Genomic DNA, 24,819 nt, shown 5'->3' on the forward strand with positions numbered 1-24,819 from the left:
AGCATGAGATTTCTCCAGCTTCTTTATGTGGGTATTTAGTGCTATGAATTTCCCTCTTAGCACTGCTTTCATAGTGTCCCATAAGTTTGGGTATGTGGTGTATTCATTTTCATTGATCTCTAGGAAGTCTTTAATTTCTTTCTTTATTTCTTCCTTAACACATTGGTGATTCAGTTGAGCATTATTCAGTTTCCATGAGATTGTAGGATTTCTGTAATTTTTTCTGTTGTCGAAATCTAACTTTAAACCATGGTGGTCTGATAGAACACAGGATGTTATTCCAATTGTTTTGTATCTGTTGAGATTTGCTTTGTGGCCAAGTATGTGGTCGATTTTAGAGAAGGTTCCATGGGGTGCTGAGAAGGTATATTCTTTTTTGTTTGGGTGGAATGTTCTGTAGATATCGATTAAGTCCATTTGAGCCATAACATCAGTTAAGACCATTATGTCTCTGTTAAGTTTCACTTTGGCTGACCTGTCCAGAGGTGAAAGTGGGGTGTTGAAGTCTCCCACTATTAATGTGTGAGGTGAGGTTTTATATGTGATTTAAGCTTTAGTAATGTTTCTTTTACATATGTGGGTACTCTTGTGTTTGCGGCATAAATGTTCAGAATTGAAACTTCATCTTGGTGGATCTTTCCTGCGATGAGTATGTAATGTCCTTCATCATCTCTTTTGATTGACTTTAGTTTAAAGTCTATTTTGCTGGATATTAAGATGGCTACACCAGCTTGCTTCTTAATACCATTTGATTGGAAAGTCTTTTCCCAGGCTTTTATTTTTAGGAAGTGTCTGTCTTTGAATTTGAGGTGTGTTTCTTGTATGCAGCAGAAAGATGGGTTCTGTTTTCATATCCATTCTGTTAGTCTGTGTCTTTTTATAGGTGAATTAAGCCCATTGATATTAAGGGATATTAATGACCAGTGATTATTTGTTCCTGTTATTATTATTATTTTTTGGTGGTAGTGAGTGTGTACTTCTGTTCTTTGGGGTTTACTGCTGTGGTGTTATCTATTGCCTCTGTTTTCATGGATGTACCTGCCTTCCTTAGGTTGGAATTTTCCTTCTAGTGCTTTCTGTAGGGCTGGGTTTGTGGATAAGTATTGTTTAAATCTGGTTTTGTCTTGGAAGGTCTTGTTCACTCCATCTATGATGATTGAGAGTTTTGCTTCATATATTAATCTAGGCTGGCATCCATGATCTCTTGGTGTCTGCATTGTATCTGTCCAGGTCCTTCTGGCTTTCAAAGTCTCCATTGAGAAATCAGGTGTTATTCTGATGGGTTTGCCTTTATAAGTCACTTGGCCTTTTTCCTTTGCTGCCCTTAATATTCTTTCTTTATTCTGTACATTTAGTTGTTTAATTATTATGTGGCAAGGGGACTTTTTTGGGGGCGTCTAGTCTGTTTGGTGTTCTATAGGCTTCTTGTATCTTCATAGGCATTTCGTTCTTTAAGGTGGGAAAGTTTTCTTCTATGATCTTTTAAAATATATTTCCAGTGCCTTTGAGTTGGTATTCTTCTCCTTCCTCTATCCCTATTATTCGTAGGTTTGGTCTTTTCATGGTGTCCCAAATTTCTTGGACATTTTGGGTCATGACTTTGTTGGTTTTAGTGTTTTCTTTGACTGATGAATCTATTTCTTCTAACATATCTTCAACACCAGAGATCCTCTCTTCCATCTCTTGCATTCTGTTGATTATACTTGCATCTGAAGTTCCTGTTTGTTTACTCAGATTTTCTATTTCCAGCATTCCTTCTGCTAGTGTCTTCTTCATTTTTTCTATTTCCCTCTTCAGGTCTTGGATTGTCTCCCTTGCTTTTTCATGATTTTCTTTCAAGGACTTATTGTTTTCTTCTGCTTTAATTGTCCTTTCCTCTAGTTTTTTATAGCGTTCTTCCCACTTTTTGTTTGTCTGTTCCTCTACTTTATTTTTTATTTCTTCTATATAAGGCTCTAGCCTCTTCATGATGTTACTTATAAGGTTATTTTCTTCTTCTTCTTCCATTCTGTGATGTTCAGCTCTAGCTGTTGGAGAAGGGCTAGGTTCTGATGATGCTGTATTGCTCTTTATTTTGTTGTATGTACTTCTGCCTTGGTGTCTACCCATCTCCTTGTGGGTTCGTTCTTAGTCTTACAAGTGTACTTCATCCAGACAGAGCTGACAGATATAGGAAGCCTCTCTCTGGTCCAGATGGAAGCTCTGGGCCGGATGGGAGCTCTGCTCCAGATGAGAGTGCTAGCCAGATAGGAGCTGGGGGGCTGGACTCTGAGTCTCAGGAAGTCCCTGGGGTCTCCTTATCTTGTCCAGATGGGAGCTCCGGGACAGGATTGAACCTCTGGTCCAGATGGGAGTTCCGGGGCACATGGGAGCTGAGGCTGGTCTCTGAGTCTCAGGAAGTGGCTGGGGTCTAGGACAAATGGGTGTGGGGGCAGGGTGTGGAGACTGCAGGGTCTGCCTGAGGTCTTGGAAAAGGGGAGCCTTCACACCACTACTGGCTTTTGTGCACTGACATTCTTTGTCTCCTACAACTTTACTGGCCTCATAATAGTTTCACCAGTTAGTGGATTGTTTAAGTTCTATAGATGGTATTGTTGGCAAACAGCAACCGTTTACTGTATCCTTTCCTACTTGTGTGCCTTTTATTTCTTTGTTACTTTATTTCTCGTACAAGGACTTGAACTCCTATATTGAATGTGAGTGATAAGATTGGCTATCATTTTCATCTTCCAGACTTTAGGAGGCAGGATTTCAGTTTTCCATCATTGCACATAATGTTAGTTGTAGGTTTACTTTATGTGGAGGGCATCCCTTCTTATTACCATGGTGTGCTGAAGTGCATCCCTTCTACTCCTAATTTGTTAAGTGTTTTTGTCATAAAACACTTGGATATTGTTAAAAATATTATTAATGCTTTTCTACATCTAAGAAATCTTTGTCCTTTAATCTGTTAGAATTGTTGAACCATCCTTTCATCCCAGGGATAAATCCCATTTGATATCAGTGAGTGGTCTGTCTAAAGTATTGTGGAATGAAACTTGCTGCCATCTTGTTGAGGATTTTTTCATCTTTGTTCATCAAAGATCTTAGGCTATTAGGCAATAGTTTTCTTGTGAAGTCCTTCCTGCCTTTGGTGTCAGAGTAATGCTTGCTTCATACAGGAACTTGAAAGTATTTCTTCATCTGTGGTTTTGAAGGTTTGGGGGGCTATATTTTGTTTTCTGAAGAGTTTACAATATGTTGTTGTTGGGCTATCTTTGAAGGTTTTGTGAGATCCATCACTGAACCCACCAGATTCATCTACTTGACAAAGGATTTTTAGAACTGATTTAATCTCCTCATTCATTATCAATCTGTTCAGATGCTCTATTTCTTCATGACCCACTCCTTTATGTGTAAATTTGTCAATTTCTCCTAGCTTATCCAACTTGGGGGATATGACTGTTCAGGGTAGTCTATTATGGTCCTTTATATAAGTAGTCTTTTTACACCAGGAGTGTGATCCTCCATTATTTCCCTTCATGTTCAAAATATAGCCCAAAGTGGTCATCATGACTGCAAGGCACTGTAGAATTTCTCCTATGGTGCTCTTTTGTCACAGGGACTGTTGGGTCTGTCTTTGCTCCACTGCCCATACTGACATCTCTGTGTACCTCCATTATTCCACCCACAGCCCTGAGTTCTAAATAAACATGTGAAGTGTCCATTCCCTGGCCCTTTGCTCTTCTTTCAGGTGTTTTCTCAAATTACTAACAAATAAAAATATCAATTTCAGAAAATTAAAGTATCCATGAAAACATATAATCCAAAGCAATGTTAATAATACACATAAATGCTAACTGAAATTTTTTATGTTGTCATTTGGAGAGAAAAGTCACTAAAGGTAAGAAAATAATCAAAATCAATGTTTGAGAAGGAAAAATATAGATGCACAAACATGCTCTTTGTTGATAAGGATGAAGTATGGAAGTAATAGCAAAGTAAAGTGCATACAGTAGCCTCTGGGAGCAACAGTCAGGGTATATGGGTTTGCATCTGTCCTTAGTGTCTTCTCCTATTAAGGTTTATAAGCTGTGTGTATGTAATCTACAACAGAAAAAAAACATTTCAATGACTTTAAAGCATGAATGAGAGCACAGCTAACTGCCTGACCAGGTAGGAAATGGAAAAGAAAGCCAAACAAGCCAGTATTATTAGGATGGAATCTGTGTTAAAAAAGGGCTATCCCACTTAGGAAAGACTGTTTGCAAAAATTTGGGACATTGTGTGAGTGAGCAGCTGGGATAGAAGTAGTTGGGTCTGATGCTGATAAGACAGGAGAGGTTGTAAAACTGAGCCAAGCAACACTAAGATTTACCAACAATGAGTGTTTACCCTCTGCAGGTAACAAGGAGTGTTTACCCTCTGCAGGTAACAAGGAGTGTTTACCCTCTGCAGGTAACAAGGAGCTTTTGCCCTCAGCAGGTGACATTTGTTTGTTTGTTTGTTTGTTTTGATAGAGTAAGATGGACTGAGGTGGTCCATATGTGGTTTTAACTAAAACAAACACTGCTTCATGATCTGGAGGGCTCCTGGATGTTATTCCCAAATCCTTTAGCATTCCCAGGACTCTGGCACTTAAGAACCATTTCCCTGTTTGCTCACTGTTCTCAAAGCTAAGAATAAATCTCTAGCTAATACATAAACAGTACCTGTAAATCAGAGCTCAGAAGTAACTGCATAGTCTATCTCCATCATGGCAGTTTTATTTTGCTTTTATTACTCAGATGAAATAAATCCAGTGTAACTTTCCCTGCCTTAGTTTAGGGGTATTTTATCTTTTAATGTCATGGCCTTTTCCCCTCCACAGAGTTACCTGTAATTTTCTGTTTCCCTTGCATTTTTACATTGAATTTATTTTTATTATACATATAATATCCAGTGGCCTTTTTATCACTAAATAATTCATAAAATGAGTGCATGGAGTGGTGCTGAGTGCCATCTAATTGTAGGTCTGAAGGCTGGCATGGGTGATGTAATTAGGGAGGAGCCTGACACAAGAGGATCGATGCATATCTGATACATCTAATCTCACAGAGACTGTGTCTGTGCACAAAAGACTTGTACAGGTTCAAACACAAAATCCCTGCACTGAGAAGGGAAGTGGACACAGTGACCCACTCCTAACCAAGAAGCTATTTGCAAATGAATTGATACCTACTGGGAAAGGGAAAATCAGTTTTCTACGACTGAGTGACACTGGGTATATGAACCACATCCCAGGGCAGGTGCCATGCCCAATAGTAGTTGTCTAACAGAAAAGGGACTCCATGTTTTCTTTGTGTGTGTATTTTTTTTTCCTTATTGGGTTTTTGTTTATGTTGTGAGAAAGAGAAAAAGGACACAAAGCTGGGTGGTTAGGGAAGTGAGGAGATCAGAAAGGAGCAAGAGTATGATCAAAACATATCATATGAAAAACATTAGGTAAAAAAGATGAACAAAATCCAACTTGTTTGGAGTCGACACACAGACACAGGTATCTACAGTAGATGAGAAGTGAGCAAGCCACTGGCAGGGCAGAGCTGCCAAGTGCTTACTTAGACCTGCTGCAAGATGCTTATTCATAGCATGAAATAAATTGCCAGAGCCCCAGGAAGATCAGTAGGAAGCAGTGCATGGGGGAGAGGTCCCAGGACTGGAGCAGCATCTCCCAGGAACCACTGTGGGCCCCTGAATGGAAAAGTCAGCTCCCAGCCCTTCTCTGGCATAGCAAATGTGTCTGCTCACCCATCTCTTTCCTCCTTCCTTTGCTTCTCAACCATGGTTATCAAATGGGAAAGGTCACTGAGAAAAATGAGCAAGGAGAACCAGAAAGCCATGAGCCTGCCTCACCCACAGAGTAATTTGAAGAGATTTTGATGAATATATCTCAAAGTCACACTATCCACACCAAATATGACTTGAACTTAGTTGATGCACAATTATGCTGCTGCCACTTAGTCACATGTGTATTAATTTTGGTTTTGTGGTTTATTTTATTTTAAAGATTTATTATGTATACAGTGTTCTCCCTGCATTCCAGAAGAGGGCACCAGATCTCATTACAGATGTTTGTGAGCCACCATGTGGTTGCTGGGAGTTGAATTCAGGACTTCTGGAAGAGCAGCCAGTGCTCTTAACCTCTGAGCCATCTCTCCAGCCTTTTTTAATTTAATTTTCTAATATAGTTTGGAACAAGCACCTTCTGTTGATTAAGGCGTCGGCACTGTGCCAACAGAGGAGAATGCTGGACGGAAGAGTTAGTGCACCATAGTTACCTTTTAGAGCTTTATTGGGAGAGAAAGGGAGAGAGAGTGCGGAAAAGAAGAGAAGGAACGCACAGAGGGCCCACCCACTTTTTAGGCTGGGACACTGTCGCAGTCTGGTGATGTAATTAAAGACATAGTCCTTACACCTTCTTTAAGCCCCAGAGCTTAAATGTGTAAGTTAAGTACCTACCAATCTGTGTGGCCTGTGGTAACTTGGGAAAATGACCCTAGTTTACATAACAGACAAACCTCTGGGATTGAGTTCTGAAAATACAAATTCAGAGTCCCAGCTCTCAAAATTTGTGACATTCAGCATGTAAAGCTCCTCCCTAGGTACAGATGATATTTCTTCATCTGTGGGAGGCTGGACTAATTGATCTTTCATGTTCTTTTGGATTATTTCTAAGATTAACAATTTTAGGATTCCATTAATAATTTTTTTTTCCAAGACAGGGTTTCTCTGTGTAGTTTTGGTGCCTGTCCTGGATCTTAACTCTGTAGACCAGGATGGCCTTGAACTCACAGAGATCTGCCTGGCTCTAAAGGCATGTGCCACCACTGCCCAGCATTCCATTGATAATTCTTGGGCTCTACTGTGCAATCCATTTAAACTGATGTTTATTTTCTTACTAAAAAAGCAGCAGCTGTGGCTGCTTTGAGACCCATCCTCAGCCCTTCCAGATGTGCTCTGGATCACTTTATGAGAACCAGGTGTTAGGTGTGAAAGGTAGGCAAGGCTGCCTGAGTGTCCTACCTTGTTGAGAGTGTTGAGGGCTGCCTGGGCTGCCGTAAGGGCTGGCTCAGCTTTAGCCAGGTCCTCTTCACAGTCTCTCTGCTTCTGCTGCACCTCCAGCATGATCAGGGCCACCTTCTGCTCCTCCTCATCTGCGATAGCTTTCTCTCGGCTTACCTTGGTGGTCTCCACACCCACCACCTGAATCAGCTTGTCTGCATCTTCATTCTTCTGCCTCAGCTCCACCTCCTGGGTGGCAAGCTTGGCTTTCAGATCATCCACCTGCATCAAAGAACACAGGGCCCATCAGGAGCAGACCAGAGAGATGGCACCATGGAGCAAATGCTGCAGAACAGCCCACTCATACACAGAGGTGGAAAGCTGCATTCTCAAAAGGAACTAGCTCCCTGAACTGGGAAAAAAAAAGAAAAGAAAAGAAAAGAAAAGAAAAGGCGTACAGGATACTCTTAAGTGTGGTGGACTTTCTTGAAATCCACATGCCTAGAACCTTCTCATTGACACCCAAATGATGTGGGCTGCTTCTCACTGAATGAGTGCTTCTGTCCTTTAAAACTCCATGGGTCTACATCCATGTTTGCTGCTTGTACTATTCACAATTTTCAGGAACTGGAACCAGCCTAGGTGTCCATCCACTGATGAATGTAGTATATATACACACAATGGAATTTTATTCAGCCGTAAAGAAAAAAAGAATCATGACATTTGCAGATAATTTGATGAAAACTGGAAATAATTCCTTTAAGCAAAATAAGCCAGGGTCAAAAGAACAAACACCACATGTTTGATCTTATATGCAGATCTGAGATTTAAACTCTAACATACTCTCTCTCTCTCTGTGTGTGTGTGTGTGTGTGTGTGTGATAGGTCATAAAGCTATAAAGGGGCTTCTGAGAGGCGAGGAAGAGGTCTTAAGGGAGGTGGAAATGAAGGGTGATGAAATAAGTATAGGAGCAGAGACTAGGAGAAGGAAGTAAAATAGCTAGGGGTGGGGAGGGAGTGAGGGAGGGGCAGTATCCTAGTTTATTTCTCTGTTTCTGGGATAAAATATTGACTAAAAGCAACGAGGAGGAAAGGGTTCATCTTACGGGTTACCGCCCTTTAGAAGGAAGCCAGGGCAGGAGCTCAAGGCAGGAACTGAGACAGAGACCACAGAGGACATTGCCTACTGGCTTGCTCTTCATGGCTCACGTTCAGCTACTTTTCTTACACAACTCAGGACCACCTGCCTAGGGTTGGCACCACCCACAGTGGGCTGCCCCCCCCCCCCCGGCCAATTAGCAATCAGGAAAACGCTGCACAGACATGTCCACAACTCCTCAGTTGAGTTTCCCTTTTCCCAGGTGTCTCCAATGTGTGTGAAGGTGACAAAGTAACTGGTACAATGGCTGTGGGGGAGGGAAATGAAGGAGGAAAAAGTGTAACGATACATGGGAAGAGGGCATGATCAAACTCAGTTCTTTCCAATGTAAATCTAAAAGTTTATTATTATTAATAAAATCCTTTAAGTGCCTAACATCCTACTTCCCTGTGCTAGCTCCTTAGCAAGATCATTAGTTATGTCGTTAAAATGATGTGTTGCCAGATGTGTTGAAGATTCACAAAAGGGAATGTCCACTTTGCAGTCGGAGAGACCAAGTGTGTGAACAGATAGTGTCTGGGCCCTGTATACAAACAAGGACAAGCCTGACCCATGACCTCCAGCAGCTTCTGGAGAGCCGACCCCTTACCTTCAAGAGAAATGAGAAAACAGAGAGGTAACAAGCTATGCGCTCTCTCTCCACACCTACAACAAATCTAAAGGGTGTCCATGTGATGCTGCCTAATGACTACCTCAGGAAGCCAGCTTGCTTCAAGTTAGAGCTGTAGGCAGTCTGATTGACATTTTGTAGCCACAATCCAGAAAAATAAATAGTAACTCCTACAGCAGTATAGTTGTCCTCAATGGCCAGAACCTGATTAATAATAGACAATTAACTACTTTTTGTCACTTCCAATGCAGGTCCAAAGAAAGCCCTAACCCATCCCATTGAAGGCTGCTTTCTAGGGAAGCCTGCCTCCGCTTCCCCAGGTGAACACCCTCCAGCCAGGGTCTTCTCTTTCCGTATTACAAAGCTCCCCTCCCCCTCCCCTTGGCTAAAGATAAGCACAGCTGTGATGCCAGACTCCCTTGCTGTTAATAGGCTCTGATTTGGAGGCTGTGGATAGCCTCCTTTTGTTTAGTCTTTACTAATTTCCACAACCCTTAACCACAAATGGACGGCCATATAAAGATTAGACAGCCACAGCACCAATGACCCTAGCCAGCTGGATTTTCCACACAGCTCTGATGTCAAATGCCATAGGAGGCATAATGAAGCCCCGTGAGTGGATTAGAGAGGGCAATCCACTCTCTGTGTCTCTTCAGATCAGCAGAGTGATGGTTTGAGACTGTACTTACTGGGCCAGCATCAGCATCAACATCACCACCATCAGCATCACCACCACTGCCATCATCACCATCATCAGCATCACCCAGGAACAAGTTGACTATATAAAGACCCACGTCCTACTCCAGCCCCTACGGAGACACAAACTCTGGAGGTGAGGCCTGGTGGCCTCTGTGGATTCCGATGCTAGCCTGGGTTTTGAGACTGGCTGATCTAGCATACTGGCCTTTTCAAGTGCAAAGGGAAGACAGACCTATTTATTCTGGAAACACTAAGAAACAGTTTGTGTTTGCAGTATGGCTCATAAACCTTACATTGCAGGCTGACCTTTTGCCTCTCATTTTCTTGAGGTCTATTGCATGCAACAACCACAGATTACTCCTGGAACACGTCAAACAGACTCGAATGCTTTATGATACAAAATGCGTAAGTCGAAAAATAAAACTGAGGCTTAGACGCCTCTGATAATTCCCCTTTCATGGCAGATCAAAAGAAAGAAAAGGAAAGGGGGCAAAAAAAGAATGTTCTTTAATTTTGTGTATTCATGGAAGCTGGAGCCTGTTTTAACCTCAAATAGAGGCTGCTCCTTGGAACGTGTCTTATATTCACGAGTTGGAAGGTTAATCTGCTTCCATCTCCCGTTGTTCAGCTGCAGAGTTACTTCTACAAGGACAAAGATGCAATTGTAAATCAAAATGATTGAGCTGCATAATCACCCAGTCAGCAAACACACCAGTAACTTTTTGTTTCTTTTTAAATCTTGAGAGATTTGAGAAAATTGAAGGTTTTTTTTTTTTTTTTCTTCTTCTTTTTTCTTTGTGGTTGTTTTGTTTTGCTGATTGCAGATATGGCTGTGACCTCAAGCCCAAGGTAAATAATCCTCTTCAAGATGAATAGGAGTTTAATAGCTCTTAAGCTGTGATGTGAAGTGACAGCAGGCAGGAAGGGGCTACTCCTTACTAACTACTGACAGGAGGGAGCTGAGGTTCACTTTAGGATTCTTCAACAGAAAAACAAGCTAGAGGGGACCGGTTTAGAGCTTTCTTGTTCTCTTGCTAAAGCATCCAAGCCATATTTTGCATGGCTCCTTACTTAATGCCACCAAAACAGGAATATGAAAAAGATCTTAGGAACCTAGAAAAGACTCTTCCTACTGTTCTGGGGCTCCATTCTCAGGGAAACACCCTACGAGAGGGTGAAGGCATCAGGGCTATGGGCAGACCTTGGGTGTTTAAGGACCAAGCACATAGTGCCAAAGAGAGAGGCTTAACTTCTCTTGGCCTCCTCTCCAGAGCCCCAGAACCCGATGATGCTGAGAATTACAGGAGCTGAGAAGAGGCATATTTCCTGGACAAAAGTGCATGCATCTTTCATGGTGGTGGTGGGTAACACTGGCTTCCTGTAGCTTAAGGTGCCTGGGGAGGGCTGTGACCCAATCACCTCTTGGAGAAGGGCACTTAGGGTAATCAGAAGGAGCAGACACTCCAGCAAGGGGTGGGGGTCCAGGGCATCGTTCTACCCCATCCATTCTCTACAATCAGCCAACTCTTCTTGTGAAGATTTGGACTTTGTATTAGCCACTCTTCTGTTGCTGTGATAGAATGCCATGACCAAGGCAACTTACAGAAGGAAGAGACTGTTATTTGGGGCTCATGGTTCTAGAGGGATAAGGGTTCATTGCCATCATGGGAGGGAAGCATGGTAGCAGGCAGACATAGTGACTGGAGCTAGAAACAGAGCTGAGGCCTTACATCTTGAACCACAAACAAGAAGCAGAGAGAGTGAACTGGGCATAGGGAATACTTTGAAACCTTAAAGCCTACACCCCCCTGGAGATATACTTCCTTCAGCAAAGCTACATCTCCTAAGCCTGCCCAAATAGTCACCACTGGAGACTAAATACTCAAATTCCTGAGAATATGGGACCATCTCATTCAAACTACCACAGACTTTCAAGTATCTTCCCTCTCAGACACAGATGTGTCCCCTTTCTACCAGTGTGTATAGCTTTCTAACACAAACATCTGATCTTATTTAGGGAGCAAAGTTGTGTGTTTGCACTGGAGAACACCCCTCACCAAGTCCTTATAAATTAGGATGACACCATTCCGGTTGCCTTTGACCCTGAGTTGACCATTGAGGATCCAGATCACAGAGGCTGACTCTGGGCACAGTGGCTCTTCAGAGCCAATGGTTCTTCACCTGGGAATGTGGCTCAACATCCTGGGAAAAGACACTGGGGTTTGTTGCCAGGCAGACATTACATAAGCCTGAGGTTACCACAGGACAAGAGGTCACCTGTTTGTGCATAATCGACAGAGAAGACAGCCAAGGAGTAGAGGAAGCCACGATGTATAAGGGCCTAGTTTGAGAAGCTAGTGCTAGCCTTAGCCAAATTAAATGCTACATGCTATTGCAATTGCATGAATCAAGTTGTCTTTTAAATTTTGTTTTGTTTTTTCTTAAACCAACTTAAATTTTGGTTGGTTAGTTATCAAAAGAGCCATGATAACTGTATCATATAATTTAAAAAAAATTACAACACTACACTGTATTTAACCAACATAGGCAACATGTTATTTTAACACATAATTATAGAAAACTGCTAAGAGATCTTACATCCCTTTTAGCAAATTAAGTCTTCAAGTTCCTGGGTATACATGACAACTCTAGCACACCTCAGTTTGGCTTAGCAACATTATTGTTGCTGGTGTTTTGAGACAAGGTCTCTCTGTATAGTCCAGGCCAGTCTCAAACTCAGGATCTTTCAACCATAACTTCCTGAATGTTGGGATTACAGGTATGTACCATGACCATCTGGATTTTAGGCACCAAGACAGTTTGGGATTATAGGAATCATGACAATCTGGAATTATTACAGGCGTGAACCATGACAGCCAGGAATTACAGGCATTCACCATGACAGCCTGGGATTACAGGCATGAAACAAGACAACCAGGAATCACAGGCATGCACCATGACCACCTGGAATTACAAGGATGCATCATGACAAGCAGTTGACACCCCCACCAAGTTTTTTCTTTTTCTATGGTGGTAGACATCAAACTCAGGCCCTTGTGCCAGCTAGGTAAATATTCTAGCACTGAACTCTACACCTACCCTAGCCCTAGTTTGGGTACTTGGTAGCGACAGGTGGTAAGTGGCTGAATGTGTCCATCATGTAATTAGGAACTTCATGTATTTCCTTTTTTTTCCCTCTGTTCCCTTCCCTTATCCTCCACCTTCCCTCCTTTCTTCCCTCCTTCCCATTATTGAATTCTTGATGAATGAATCTGAGTTAGATGTTTCACTTTGTAAACAAAAGATACCCACTATTTTTTGGTATCTTTGATTCCTGACACTACTTGACAACCCTCAATGTAACTGAATCTAATATACACAAATCACATTACACTGTACTTTTAAAAATATAAAATAATAAAAATGTAAAATAATTTAAAAAGCCCTTCCCAGGTGCTTTTTGTGGGTTAAATAGAATATGCAGGGAACCAAGTCTTTCGTGCATATTTCTTGAGTCCAACAGGCCCCTCCTTAGTCAGGCTTGGTTCTCTGCCCATACCAAGAGGGAGAATACAGTTTCCATCAAGACTTCAGTTGAAGCTGATGCAAAACCGGAAGAAGATGCCACCTAAAGACCTTCATGAGAGCCACTGAGACCTGAAAGACCACACCATGAGGCTTTTTAGCTGTCTCCTGGAGCTGCATACCACCATACCAAGAAAGGGAGGTAAAGACCCGTCTGAGGAAAATATCCATGAGGTAGAGTTTGAACTCTGAAGTGACTGTCTTCCAAATACTAGGCTTAAAAAAAGATTTATTTTTATTTATGTGGGGTGTGTGTGTGTGTGTGTGTGTGTGTGTGTGTGTGTGTGTGTGTGTTTGTATGAGTGTGGGTGTCTACTTAGGTCAGCAGAGGGCATCAAATCCCCTAGATCCAGAGTTACAGGTGGTTGTGAGATGCCTGGTCTGAGTACCAAGAACTGAATTCAGGTTATCTGGAAGAGCAGTGTGTATTTTAACTGCTGAAAAATCTCTCTAGCCCCAAGAGTAAGCTTTAACATTTGTTCTATTACTGTAAGAAAACACTGGAGACTGGAAAAGTTACAGAGTAAGGAGGTTTATGACTTGGTTTATAATTCTGGTGGGTAGAGGGTTCAAATAGCATGGCACCATTATTCTGGTAGAGATCTCCTGGCTGCATCACAATGTGGGAGAGAAGTGGAAAGTGAACTGGTTATGTATAGAAAAGGAGAAATACATATAGCAGCTTTTATCAGCTGGGATGCTGAGGCAGGGGAATCACCATGACTTTCAGACCAGCCTGGGCTAAAACACAAAGTAAAAACCTGTCTCAAAATATGAGAATCACAGAAACCCCTAACCAACCAACCAACCAACCAACCAAACAACCAAACAAACAAACAAACAAAAAATGAGCAACCTGCTCTTTCAAGAACTAAATCTCCAGAAACTATTAATCTCCCCACAGTTGGCACCCCATGATATAATTACCTCATATTATGTCCCACCTCATAAATGTTCCTTAACACAAGCAGAATGGAGACTGAGCTCTCAATATACAAGCTCTTGGGTGGCAGCCCCCAAATACCCAAGCTCTAGCACTGAGAGGGGATAAATAATGTTAAAATTTGAAATTAAGAACACTTGAGTCTTAACTGAAAAAGATGGATCAGAAGGAAGTTAAGTTCAATTGCACAATAATAAAGCTACATGTCTGACCAGATCTCAGTACAAAATCACACATCTGAACAGCTTGAATTATGGTACAACTTTCTAAAAGATGTATTTAGTTCTAATTACACACTGTCTTAGTTAGGGTTTCTATTGCTGTGAAGAGACACCATGACCATGGAAACTCTTATAAAGGAAAATATTTAATTGGGGCTGGCTTACAGTTCAGAGGTTTAGTCGATTATCATCATGGTAGGACATGATGGTGTGCAGGCAGACATGGTTCTGGAAAAGGAGCTGAGAGTTCTACATATGGATGGTCAGGTAGCAGAAGGAGACTGAGGGCCAAACTAGGGATAACTTGAGCATATGAGACCTCAAAGCCTGCCTTCACAGTGACAATCCAACAAGGCTACACCTATTTCAACAAGGCCACACCTCCTAACTGTGCCACTATGAGCCTATGGGGAGGGTCATTTTCTTTCAATCCAACACACACACACACACACACACACACACACACACACACACACGCACACACACGCACACACGCACACACGCACACACGCACACACACACGCACGCACACGCACGCACGCAAGTGCATGCGTGTGCTTGCGTGTGTGTGTGTGTGTGTGCGTGTGTGTGTGTGTGTGTGTGTCCCCGTGTCTGGGTATGTGCACTCATGAGTAAAGTGCAGATGCCTGTGGAGGCCAGAAGAGGGTGTTGGATCCCCTGGAGCTGGAGTTATAGGCAGTTGTAAGTGATGCAGGTGCTAGGAACTGAACTTGAGTCCTTTGTAAGAGCAATACACACTCACAACTACTGAGCCACCTCTCTAGTCCCTATCACACAGTTTTAATTATTACCATAATCATGAGTGTTTTTCATATAACAAGTATTAATAAACGAATTTGCATCTTGTCTGAGCCAGAGCTGTAACATTCTTTTAGTGGACTCACACTGATTAAGATCATGGAAAACTGTCATACTCAGGTGGTAGAATTCTGTTAACAATATAATTCAAATTATTAGCCTTATGCCATGATTATGATGGTATAATTTAACCATTTCCTACCAAAAATATCAACCAAAATAATGACAGATAAAGTTAGGAACGGAAATGCCATTTTTACTAAAGGAATAATCTGTGCAGCCACTGCTAAGTGTTTACAGAATGCTCCCCACTCATGCAGCATTGCCCAAATCAGCCTGCACCCCTCCTGCAAGCCTAGAGATGCTCTGGGAACTGCTTGTCTATTCACCCACCATAAACTCACATGTCCATTTGATCATATATTTCATAGAACACCTACCATGTACTGGTCTTTGAGATGAAAGATAAATGAGTCTTGGTCTTTTCTCCCAAGGACTGATAATGATATATGCAGGGTAAGAAATGTAATTCAAGGAAGGAACCACAGATAAGGGCGTGCATAACTCTGTCAGCTCAGAAGTGCCCTGGGAGGGATAGCAAAACCACTTAGGATCAGCTGACAAAGTGCAGGCATTGGTGAAGACCCACAGACAGGAACTAGCTGGAGGGGAAAAGCATAGAGTGGAACAGCATGCAAGGGCCCAGAACATAGCAAGGGTCCCTGCCCTGAACACTGTTCATTCATTAATTTATCCATGCAACAGCTATGTCATCCTGTCTAGTCCTTTAGGTTCTTGGGACATAGTGTACAAAGAGACAGCAATTCCTGTCCTTACAGAGCTTGTAGCCAACTGATAGCAACAGACCAAATTGATGATAAAGTAACTTATAAACTATGCCAGGTAAGAGAGCACACTATAGAGAAGTAGCAGGATGGAATAATGGAGAACAAGAGTGGAGAGGAGTGGCGACAGATACTGTAGTCATCAGAGCAGGACTTATTGGGAAGGTGACACCAAGCAGAGCATTGTCCATGGGGATTCTAAAAAGATGTCCAGGTAGAGGAAACAGTGATGCCAAGCCCCAGTGCATCTGAGAAGAGGGTACAGAGACAGCCTGGCTGGAGAGGGATGGTGCAGGGATGGGTTAGTAGGAGATGAAGTCTGAGAGTTGGAGGGCAGGGCTAGAGAAGATCTTTGCAGCCACTGGGAAGCAGAGAAGGGGACCATGAGGTTTGGAGCAGAAGAGACAGGGTCTGATTTCTGTTTGAAACCCATCACCCTGGCTGATCTCTTGGTGACAGAGATGGCAGAGGGACAAAAGCAGAAGCAGATAAGTCAGTTCCGAGAGTGTTGTGACTGTCCCAGTCAGGATGTCCAGAGCTCAGACTGAGCTGGTGCCAGTGCAGGGAGTGGGGTGGAGACTGTGAGTAGACTGTGAGGCCTGAGCTAACAGGCACATGCTGACCTTGGATGTGAGTGGGGAAGGAGGGAGGAGTGAGCAGAGTTGAGGATGGATCCAGGTTTGGGGGCTGAGATGGATGATATGGGCTAATAAGAGAAGCATATTTGGAGTGGAGGAGAGACCAAGAAGTCACTCTTATCAAAACCAATCAGGTAGGAAGCATTTAGAAAAGATAATGAATTGGTGAAATAGGTTAGTGGACAGATTTCAAAATATTTAGGGAACACAGAACATGGGGATTGTTGGATGTGGGAGCTTTCTGGTGTGGGTAAATAGGTAGTTAGAAGCGGAAATCACAGAAATAGAGAACACAGAAGGAGAATCTGGTTCTTGGTGAAGGTATTGAACCGGAGCCTGAGATTCTCCACTATGCACACAGAGAGCTAGATTTACCTAATGGGATAACCTGACCTTGGCTTGTTAAATAGAGGTCACTTTCATTGTGAGCATGGGTATTTGTGCTTTCTTCAATGTCTACTCAAAGACACAGTATCCGAACAAAAGAAATATCAGTGTCTGTCCTATGAGGTCAGGGCATATTTCACACCTCTTACTTCCTGGCTACCACTCTCTGCACAAATAAATCAACAGTTGCCAGAGCAGAGGGGAGGAGGAGGAGGAGGCAGCGGTGGCGGCACAGGTACTGGGGGAGGTGTGGAGGATGTTCTCAGGACCTCTAGGTGGTCACAGGAGGAAGGAAGGAGAAGTGGGAGGCATCAGAAGATCTGGTACCATACTGGGGACTCTACTCTGATTTTCCCTCTTTCAATTCAGAGATCAAAAGAAACAGCACAGAGGCACATGAGTTAAGGTGCCAGGGCAATGCCTGGGATCTATGTGCTTCAGTTGTCCATGCACTGGAGCTCTGAGATAGGATGCTGGTCATCACACAAACCATTTGATAGCAAATACTGAACTGATACCAGTTTGCCTGAAGATAAACTGAGAAAAAGAATCAAACCCAACCTGTACAACAAACAAGGAAGTGGTGTTGTCTAGAAGATGAAGAACACATCATCACCAGACTAGAGAAAACACAGCAGAAGCTGTTGGATTCCCAGGTACAAAGGATTCCATGAACCCATTTGCAGAAAAACCAGACAAAGTAAAAAACAATTGAGGGTACTGATAAGGATGAGATGAGGAAGGACAATTAGGACATTAAAATGCAATGGCATAATTAAAATTCACCTTGCAAGCATATTAAGCAGAAGCAATATTATATACTATGCAAATATTATTGTTGAGATTAACTTGAAAACCTCTCCTACAATGCAGAGAAAATGGCCAGCGGGATGAAAACCACAGTGAGAACATAATAGATTTGGGCACAGGAACTGGTGCAGCTAGCCATTCATTGCTCCTAGAGGAGAGGCCAGGCCAGATGAATAAACCACACGGAAGAAGAGAGATTTTCCTATCAGATTGTAATGGCTCACTTCACCCCCTGAGTGAACTTAAGTCCTTTAGACACATTGTATTCTGAATCAATGAACCAAAATAGGCAGGAGAGAGAGAAGTCCAGGGAGATAAATTCAAAAGCATAATTCCAAAGGCAAAATTTAGAGACAAAGAAAGGGTCAGATATCTTTGGTAACACTGGATGGTCATCAAGAGGCCCCTGTATCTACAGAAACATGTGATGTTTATTAGGGTGAGCATCATGGCACCTTAACTGTGCAAATTCCTGAAATGCCACCACCTCAGTTAGCAGCTGGCTTGTTTACTGAAAAACAGAGGATAGAAATGGTCCCTTGAGGGGAAGGTTGTATTTGACAAGAATGGTTTAGGGCAAAGTAGGTGTTGAGGTTCTTCCAGTCCTTAAGGGCAGAGCAGAAGGTTGGAAGAAATGAGTAAATAGAAAAATACAGAAAGGATAGGATGAAAGGCACCTTCTTATCATGACCAACTACTTATAAGTAGTATAAGAAATGCATGGGAAAAAAACGGGTTGGGGATTTAGCTCAGTGGTAGAGTGCTTGCCTAGCAAGCACAAGACCCTGGGTTAGGTCCTCAGCTCTGGAAAAAAAAATACAAAGCATGAAATCAGACAAGATTCATTGAAATACGAGGCTCTAAGGGTTCTTTGTCAGATAATGCAGTACATACACACGCACACACACACACACACACACACACACACACACACACACACACACAAATGATCACATCCCTGAACCACTTCTCCCCATCATTCATTCACTTTGGTTCTGAGTATGAAAGATGTATGGTTTGGGTGTGGAGTGTTCCCCAGATGTTCATGTGCTGGAAGTGTGGTCCTCAGTGTAGAAGGCAACCAGGTCATAAGACCTCTGTCCTTACAAATGGATTAATGCTGGTCTTATCTCACGGGGCAGGATTGGTTCACACGACAATGGGTTGTTATAAAAAGCAAGCCTGGAATCTCTTAATGCCCTCTTCTGTATACACTGTACATATCTGTGTGGTTACCACCACCATATGGCCTTCAGTAGCAATTTGCATATGAAGGTGCTGTGCTTTTGAATATCCAGAATTGTGATTTTTTAAAAAACCTTCCTGTTCTTTATAAAGTATTCCACCTCAGGTATTTTGTTATAGCAACTCAAAACAGACTATAATGGAAGGGCAATGAATGAAGAGGAATGGAAAATGGGGGAGAAGGAAAAGATGGCCACAAGGAAAGGAGAGGAAGTCTCTTAGAGGATTCCTGCCTCAGCGAGTAGGAGCAGACAAGACCAGAAGCTGAAGATATGTGCTTCTGCTGGGGTAACTTGCTCTTGACTTTTGCTCTTCTTTCTGATACTATGGGGGCTTGAGATGACCACAGAAGGTTTCCAGACCTTTACTTTCAGCGCCGTGGTTTGGGGCTGCTCCTTACTAAGCGGAGCAGAGGGACACTGCTTACCTGGCCTGAGGTGCTGTGCAGTTTCAGCAGCCCATTCTCCAGCCGCTCCACCTTGGACTGGAGTTCTCGTCCATTTCTGTCCAGCAAGCTCTGGTAGAGTCTGATGAACTCCAGAAAGGACTTGGGGGTCGTGTAGTTGTAACGCTGCTCGTTGGTCAGGTAAGATTGGGATGTCTTGTTGACACTTGTGTGGACAAAGGCCATGAACTTGCTAATTGACTGCTTCACTGCAGGCTAAAATCAGAAATAACGAGATTGAAGACGACTATCCAACCCCTCACCTTCATGCTCGATCACTCTACCCAACCCCCAACTTTAACTTTGACCTCTGGACATCTGAGGTGAGGTGGATGCTAAGGGGAGCCCTTTCTCCTTTTACCTCAATGTTTTTGGTGTTCTGCAAGAAGCGGAGGCTCACCGACTCCAGGGCCTGCCCAGGCCACTCATGGAACCAGTTGATGGCGGTACAGTTCACAATGGCTGGGAACTTCCTGCTTCGAATTCTCAGCTTGTTCCCCACAGGGGAGAAACAGAGAGTCACCTGAGACATCAGAAGGGGAGGGAGGACCAAGAAGGTATCAGAGAAGTCCACAGAGAAGTAGACACAGGTTCAGATTGTTGATCTTGAAGAAAATTGAAAAGCATGCTGAACAGGGATAGAATCTTCCCATGCGAGCCCATCCTTCTAGCTAAGAAATCAATAATGCCAGGGCTGCTCTGTGCACGAGAGGGCCCTATTCAGAGCAGAAAATGATATCCTGGAAATGTTGCTCAGCCAAAGAAGAGCATCGCATCACTACCACCTCCTCCTGAGACAGTTCAGAGGCATGGCATCCAATTTGTCATCTCCTATAGCCACCTCTGGCCATGCCCATGCCCAACAGTCAGTCTTTCTGTACCTTCAGTTGTCGCCGGACTCTGTCTATGAAGAACTTCCAGCAGTTCTCTCTGCTGTCGATGAGACCTTGGCTTCTGACCTCATTCCTCACATTGCTTATAATGTTTTCCACCTCGTCATCAGAGTAGAGATCTGGGATCTCACCTGGAGATAAGTGGGGCACAGATGGGTGGCTTTGACATCATGATAATTGATGTAATTGAACAAAGGGAATTATTTGGCATTAGGGTACAGGTCTCTTGGTTTTCCATCATGCTCAACATCACATACTGGTGAAACCAGACAGGTACCGTATCATAACAAGACAGGAAGCAAGGGCGTTAATGGGAGGAAGGGTATAGAGTGTTTTTTGTTATCTTGTGGTAACACCCCACTGGTCATTTCTTCTTGTGTTCAAGGCATTTATTCACCAACTAATGTCTTATTGACCTTTATGGAAACTGTACCCTCAAGAAGTTGACTGTTTAGAAGGAAATATAAAACCATACTTATCTATAAGATTTATGGTAAAAAGGGGCCAAAGGCTACATACAGAGGTATTGTCACTTCCTACAGGACAAAGGCAGCAAGGATGGAGTCAATGTGTAAACAGTGCCTTAAGTCAAGGGGGTAGGGGGTGAATTACCTAAGAATTCCACAGCCTGTACTTACACTCACAAAATCAGGGTTGGCTTCTATCTTAATTTGTATCCTAGGGTGAATTTTAAATAGATCAACTGTTCATTAAAAACTGACTAAAAAATACCAGGAAAGGGGTGAGAAAAATTTCTTATGAGCTTTGAGCAAGAAAGAACTTTCTGAATTGAACTTAAACTACTTTAAAAGAAAAATAAAATCGATGCTCTCAAATGGAGACATTTGATAACTTAAAAAAATGTCAAAACACTAGCATGACCTAGGATCTGCAGAGGGTAGACACTAACTTGGATTATTCACTTACTATATAAAGACATTCTTCACAAATAAAAGGTTAATAATCAACACTTGCCTCTACTAGTTATGCCTCCCCATGGGAGGCCTTGCCTTCTTGTGGGGGAGATTGGGAGGTAGGTTGGAGGGAAGGCTGGGGGGTGGGAAGAGGGAAGAGGGGAATCTTTGGTGTGTAAAATAAATTAAAAAAATTCTTAATAAAAAATAAAGACAAAGACAAGAAAAGTAAAAAAAAAATCAACAGAAAGATAGGCGGAGGATGGGAAAGGGGATTCCATAGTAAAGAAAATAAAATTGTCTTTTAGACACATGGATAGGTGCCTAGCCTTGTTGTAATAACAAAAATGTTGATTAAAACCAGTGATGTTTTTGTTTATATACATTGGATTTGCAAATAAAAAGAGACTCTACATTCACTCATAGTAACAGATGTATATTGAAACTATGTCTAATTGTTGACTTTTAATCACATTGGCAAGATCTTAAAGTGAGATAAAACATTTAAATGAAGCAGTATGAGAATAAAGGTGTATGCTCAATCCCACAAATGAACAAAATTTAAAAACCTAACAAACAAATAAAATCAGTATAGATAACTAGAGTTCTTCCTGGACATGCCCAGATGTTTGCATGTTAGAAGATGAGGAAAATAGTTTGCTACATTAAGAGATTTAAGATGGAAAGCAGGGTCTAGTGAGATGGCTCAGCAGATGAAGGTACTTGTTGCCAGACCTGATGATCAGAGTTTGATTCCTAGAACTCACAAGTGGTGGTCTTGGTATTTTACGCTTTTGCTCTTTGGGGGCCCGCCATCCAGCTCCCAAATAAATCCACACACAGAGGCTTATTCTTAATTATGAATGCCTGGCCTTAGCTTGGCTTAGTTTCTAGCCAGCTTTTCTTATCTTAAATTATCCCATCTACTTTTTCTTACTCTTACTCCATGACTTGCTGTGCATGTAGCTGGGTAGCTGTCCCCTGATGTCTTCCCCGTCTCTGGCTCCTTCTCTCTTCCATCTCTTTTTCTCCCTCCTCTTCCCAGATTTCTTCCTCTATATATCCTCTCTGCCTGCCAGCCCCACCTGTCCTTTCTCCTGCTTTGCTATTGGCCAGTTCTTTATTAGACCATCAGGTGTTTTAGACAGGCACAGTAACACAATTTCACAGAGTTAAACAAATGCAACATAAACAAAAATAACACATCTTAAAATAATATTCTACCACACACAAGGAAGGAGATAATTCACTCTTTCAAGTGACCTCCCTCTGACCTCCACATGCACTGTGGCACACATATGCCTCATGTCTCACAATAAAAAAAGAAATGTAATAAAATATTTTTAAAAGGGTTAAAACAACAAAACTATTAAAGTTGAGGCAGAGCTAGCAAACAGGAATAAGTAAGATTTGTCTTAATCCAATGATAAATATCAATCCCAAATGTGCTAACAACAAAACACTAAATATTTGCATTTAAATCAAGAATAAGACATGCAAAGCTATTGTTTCATCATACAGGTTGTTTCAGATTGCACAAAACATTTTAAAAAACCAGATGCATGCATAAAGATAATTAAAGCAATACAACTATTATCATTTGAAATCCAATTTTAAACAGAGAAAATCTAAGACAATGTTCACACTAATAATTAGAACTCACAAGAGTGTTTAATACCAGTCTTACTGGATACAAAGGCAACATAGGAAAGTAAATTGCATTTTTGTTCTCTAGCAAAAGAAAAAAGTTAATTTAAAAGTTATCATTTAGAATAGCAACAAAACTATAGGCAGCTAAGTAATGAATACATAAAATGTGCAAGGTCTTAATTCTGAAACAAAGTGTTATTGGAGGAAAGAGATGAAATCATTACGAGGAAGACAGAGAGATGTACACATGGAGTGTAGTGTGATGAGTGTCACACCTGACACAGAAACAAAAAACGAGACAAAAACCACAAGCAAAGTCTCCCAGTAGAGTTAAGATTGTGAAAGCAATGTGAAAGTGGTCCTGGGGTAAATGAACACAATAAAAGTGAAATATTTAGAAGCCTACTTGGGTAAAAAATAAGGACATCAATATCTAATATTGTTGGCATGTAGTGGGATAGACTGATAAGTAAAGATGCTAGAACACTTCAATATCCACACCACAAAACAGATCATGATGTGAAAAAAATTCCAGGTGGATTAAGAACGTAAATAAAAAAATCAAAACAGGAGCAATTTAAATATTAAAATTCAGGCATGGAGATAAAACAGAATTTCTGAAACAGAGCATGAAAAACCTAAGATGTTAAAAATATGGTTTACTTTTATGACATTATAACTAAATTGGTATGATGAAAGTTAGGTAAAGACTTTAAAATGTCATTTACCACCTATCCAATGAGGAGAGGGTTAGTATCCAACCTACAGAAAGAACATCTACAAACTCATAAGTAACATCAGTTCAAGGGCCAAAGGGTAAACTGTGTAAGCAACTACCTCATACAGGAGGAGTTATCCAGTAAAGAATTAGTATGTGGAGGTCGGAGGGTAATTTGAAGGAGTGAGATCTCTCCTTCTACTGTGTGGCCTCCAGGGATTGAATTTAGGTCACCAGGTTTGGCAGTAAGTACCTTTACCCTCTTTATTTAATATGTTAAATACATATTTGTACTGCCTATAGCTCCAAGTCACTTGCAAAATGGAAAAGGAAAATGATGAGATTTCATTTGTTCCTGTTGACAAAACCTAGTGTCAGATAATGGAGTGTTGGTGAAGTTGGGAGGAAAAAAAGTATAGGAAACAACACAGAGTCCCCATGGCCAGATCTAAATTAGCAAAGCCACTATGGAAGGCAGTTTCATGATTTCTTTGTGAAGTTGAAATGCATGTAATTGGACAATCAAGTCACCCAGCACCCGTGGAACACCTCCTTAAAGAAACTCTCATCTACACAGGGACAAGTCTTAATCTTTCAACATCACTTCCAATCCCAAGTGTGTTTGTTTTACTGATTTTTGAATGTTTAAAATATTTTCTAAAGAAAACAGTCAGTGTGGGGGTGATAATGTGAATATTGCGAATTTTATTCTTGGAATAATTTAGTCTGGGAGAAGGATCTAAGGTTGTTGTTTGGATTTCACACCATAGAAATAAATATATTTTAAATTAGAAGGGGCAGGTTTAGATATGTTTGAGAGCCAGGAAGCAAGCGAGGCAGAAATCAAAAGAAGAGATGGGAGAGAGAACATCTGACTTGGAATGGCTCCTGCTCAGATGAAAGGGCTGATCTTAAGAGGTGGAGTAGGAATGAGGGAGGCCAGGAGGAACTGCAAAGATACTGTGGGGCCCAAAGTAGATGAGAGGCTCTGGTTCAATGGTGTGGATCAGTCTCGGGGCTCTGAGTTTGAGAGAGGAAAGAATGAAGGAAGCCGTGGATTAGCTAACTAGTTAAAAAGCACTGTCATGATATGAGGCTTTAAGAAATCTCACAGGTGTCAGGAAAGCCCTTATACATTTCTGGAACAAACCATCATGCTAGCACGGTGCATCTGGACCCAGAACCATCCACAAGATCCCATTAGGTCCTTAACTCTTA

General features: G+C 41.9%; 1 protein-coding gene across 1 annotated transcript in view; it reads right to left on the reverse strand.

Annotated features, from left to right (window-relative positions):
• Dnah9 (dynein axonemal heavy chain 9) overlaps window positions 1-24,819 on the reverse strand; it is a 349,307-nt gene that overhangs the window by 120,772 nt on the left and 203,716 nt on the right. The window contains exons 46-49 of the mRNA XM_036196748.1: window positions 20,308-20,450; window positions 19,788-19,949; window positions 19,409-19,642; window positions 7,042-7,302 (exon numbers count right to left, since the gene is read on the reverse strand). Coding sequence (XP_036052641.1) covers window positions 7,042-7,302; window positions 19,409-19,642; window positions 19,788-19,949; window positions 20,308-20,450 — 800 coding nt within the window. The remainder of the gene's footprint in view (window positions 1-7,041; window positions 7,303-19,408; window positions 19,643-19,787; window positions 19,950-20,307; window positions 20,451-24,819) is intronic.

The sequence above is a fragment of the Onychomys torridus genome, chromosome 8, assembly GCF_903995425.1.
Source record: "Onychomys torridus chromosome 8, mOncTor1.1, whole genome shotgun sequence".
Classification (NCBI taxonomy): Eukaryota; Metazoa; Chordata; class Mammalia; order Rodentia; family Cricetidae; genus Onychomys; species Onychomys torridus.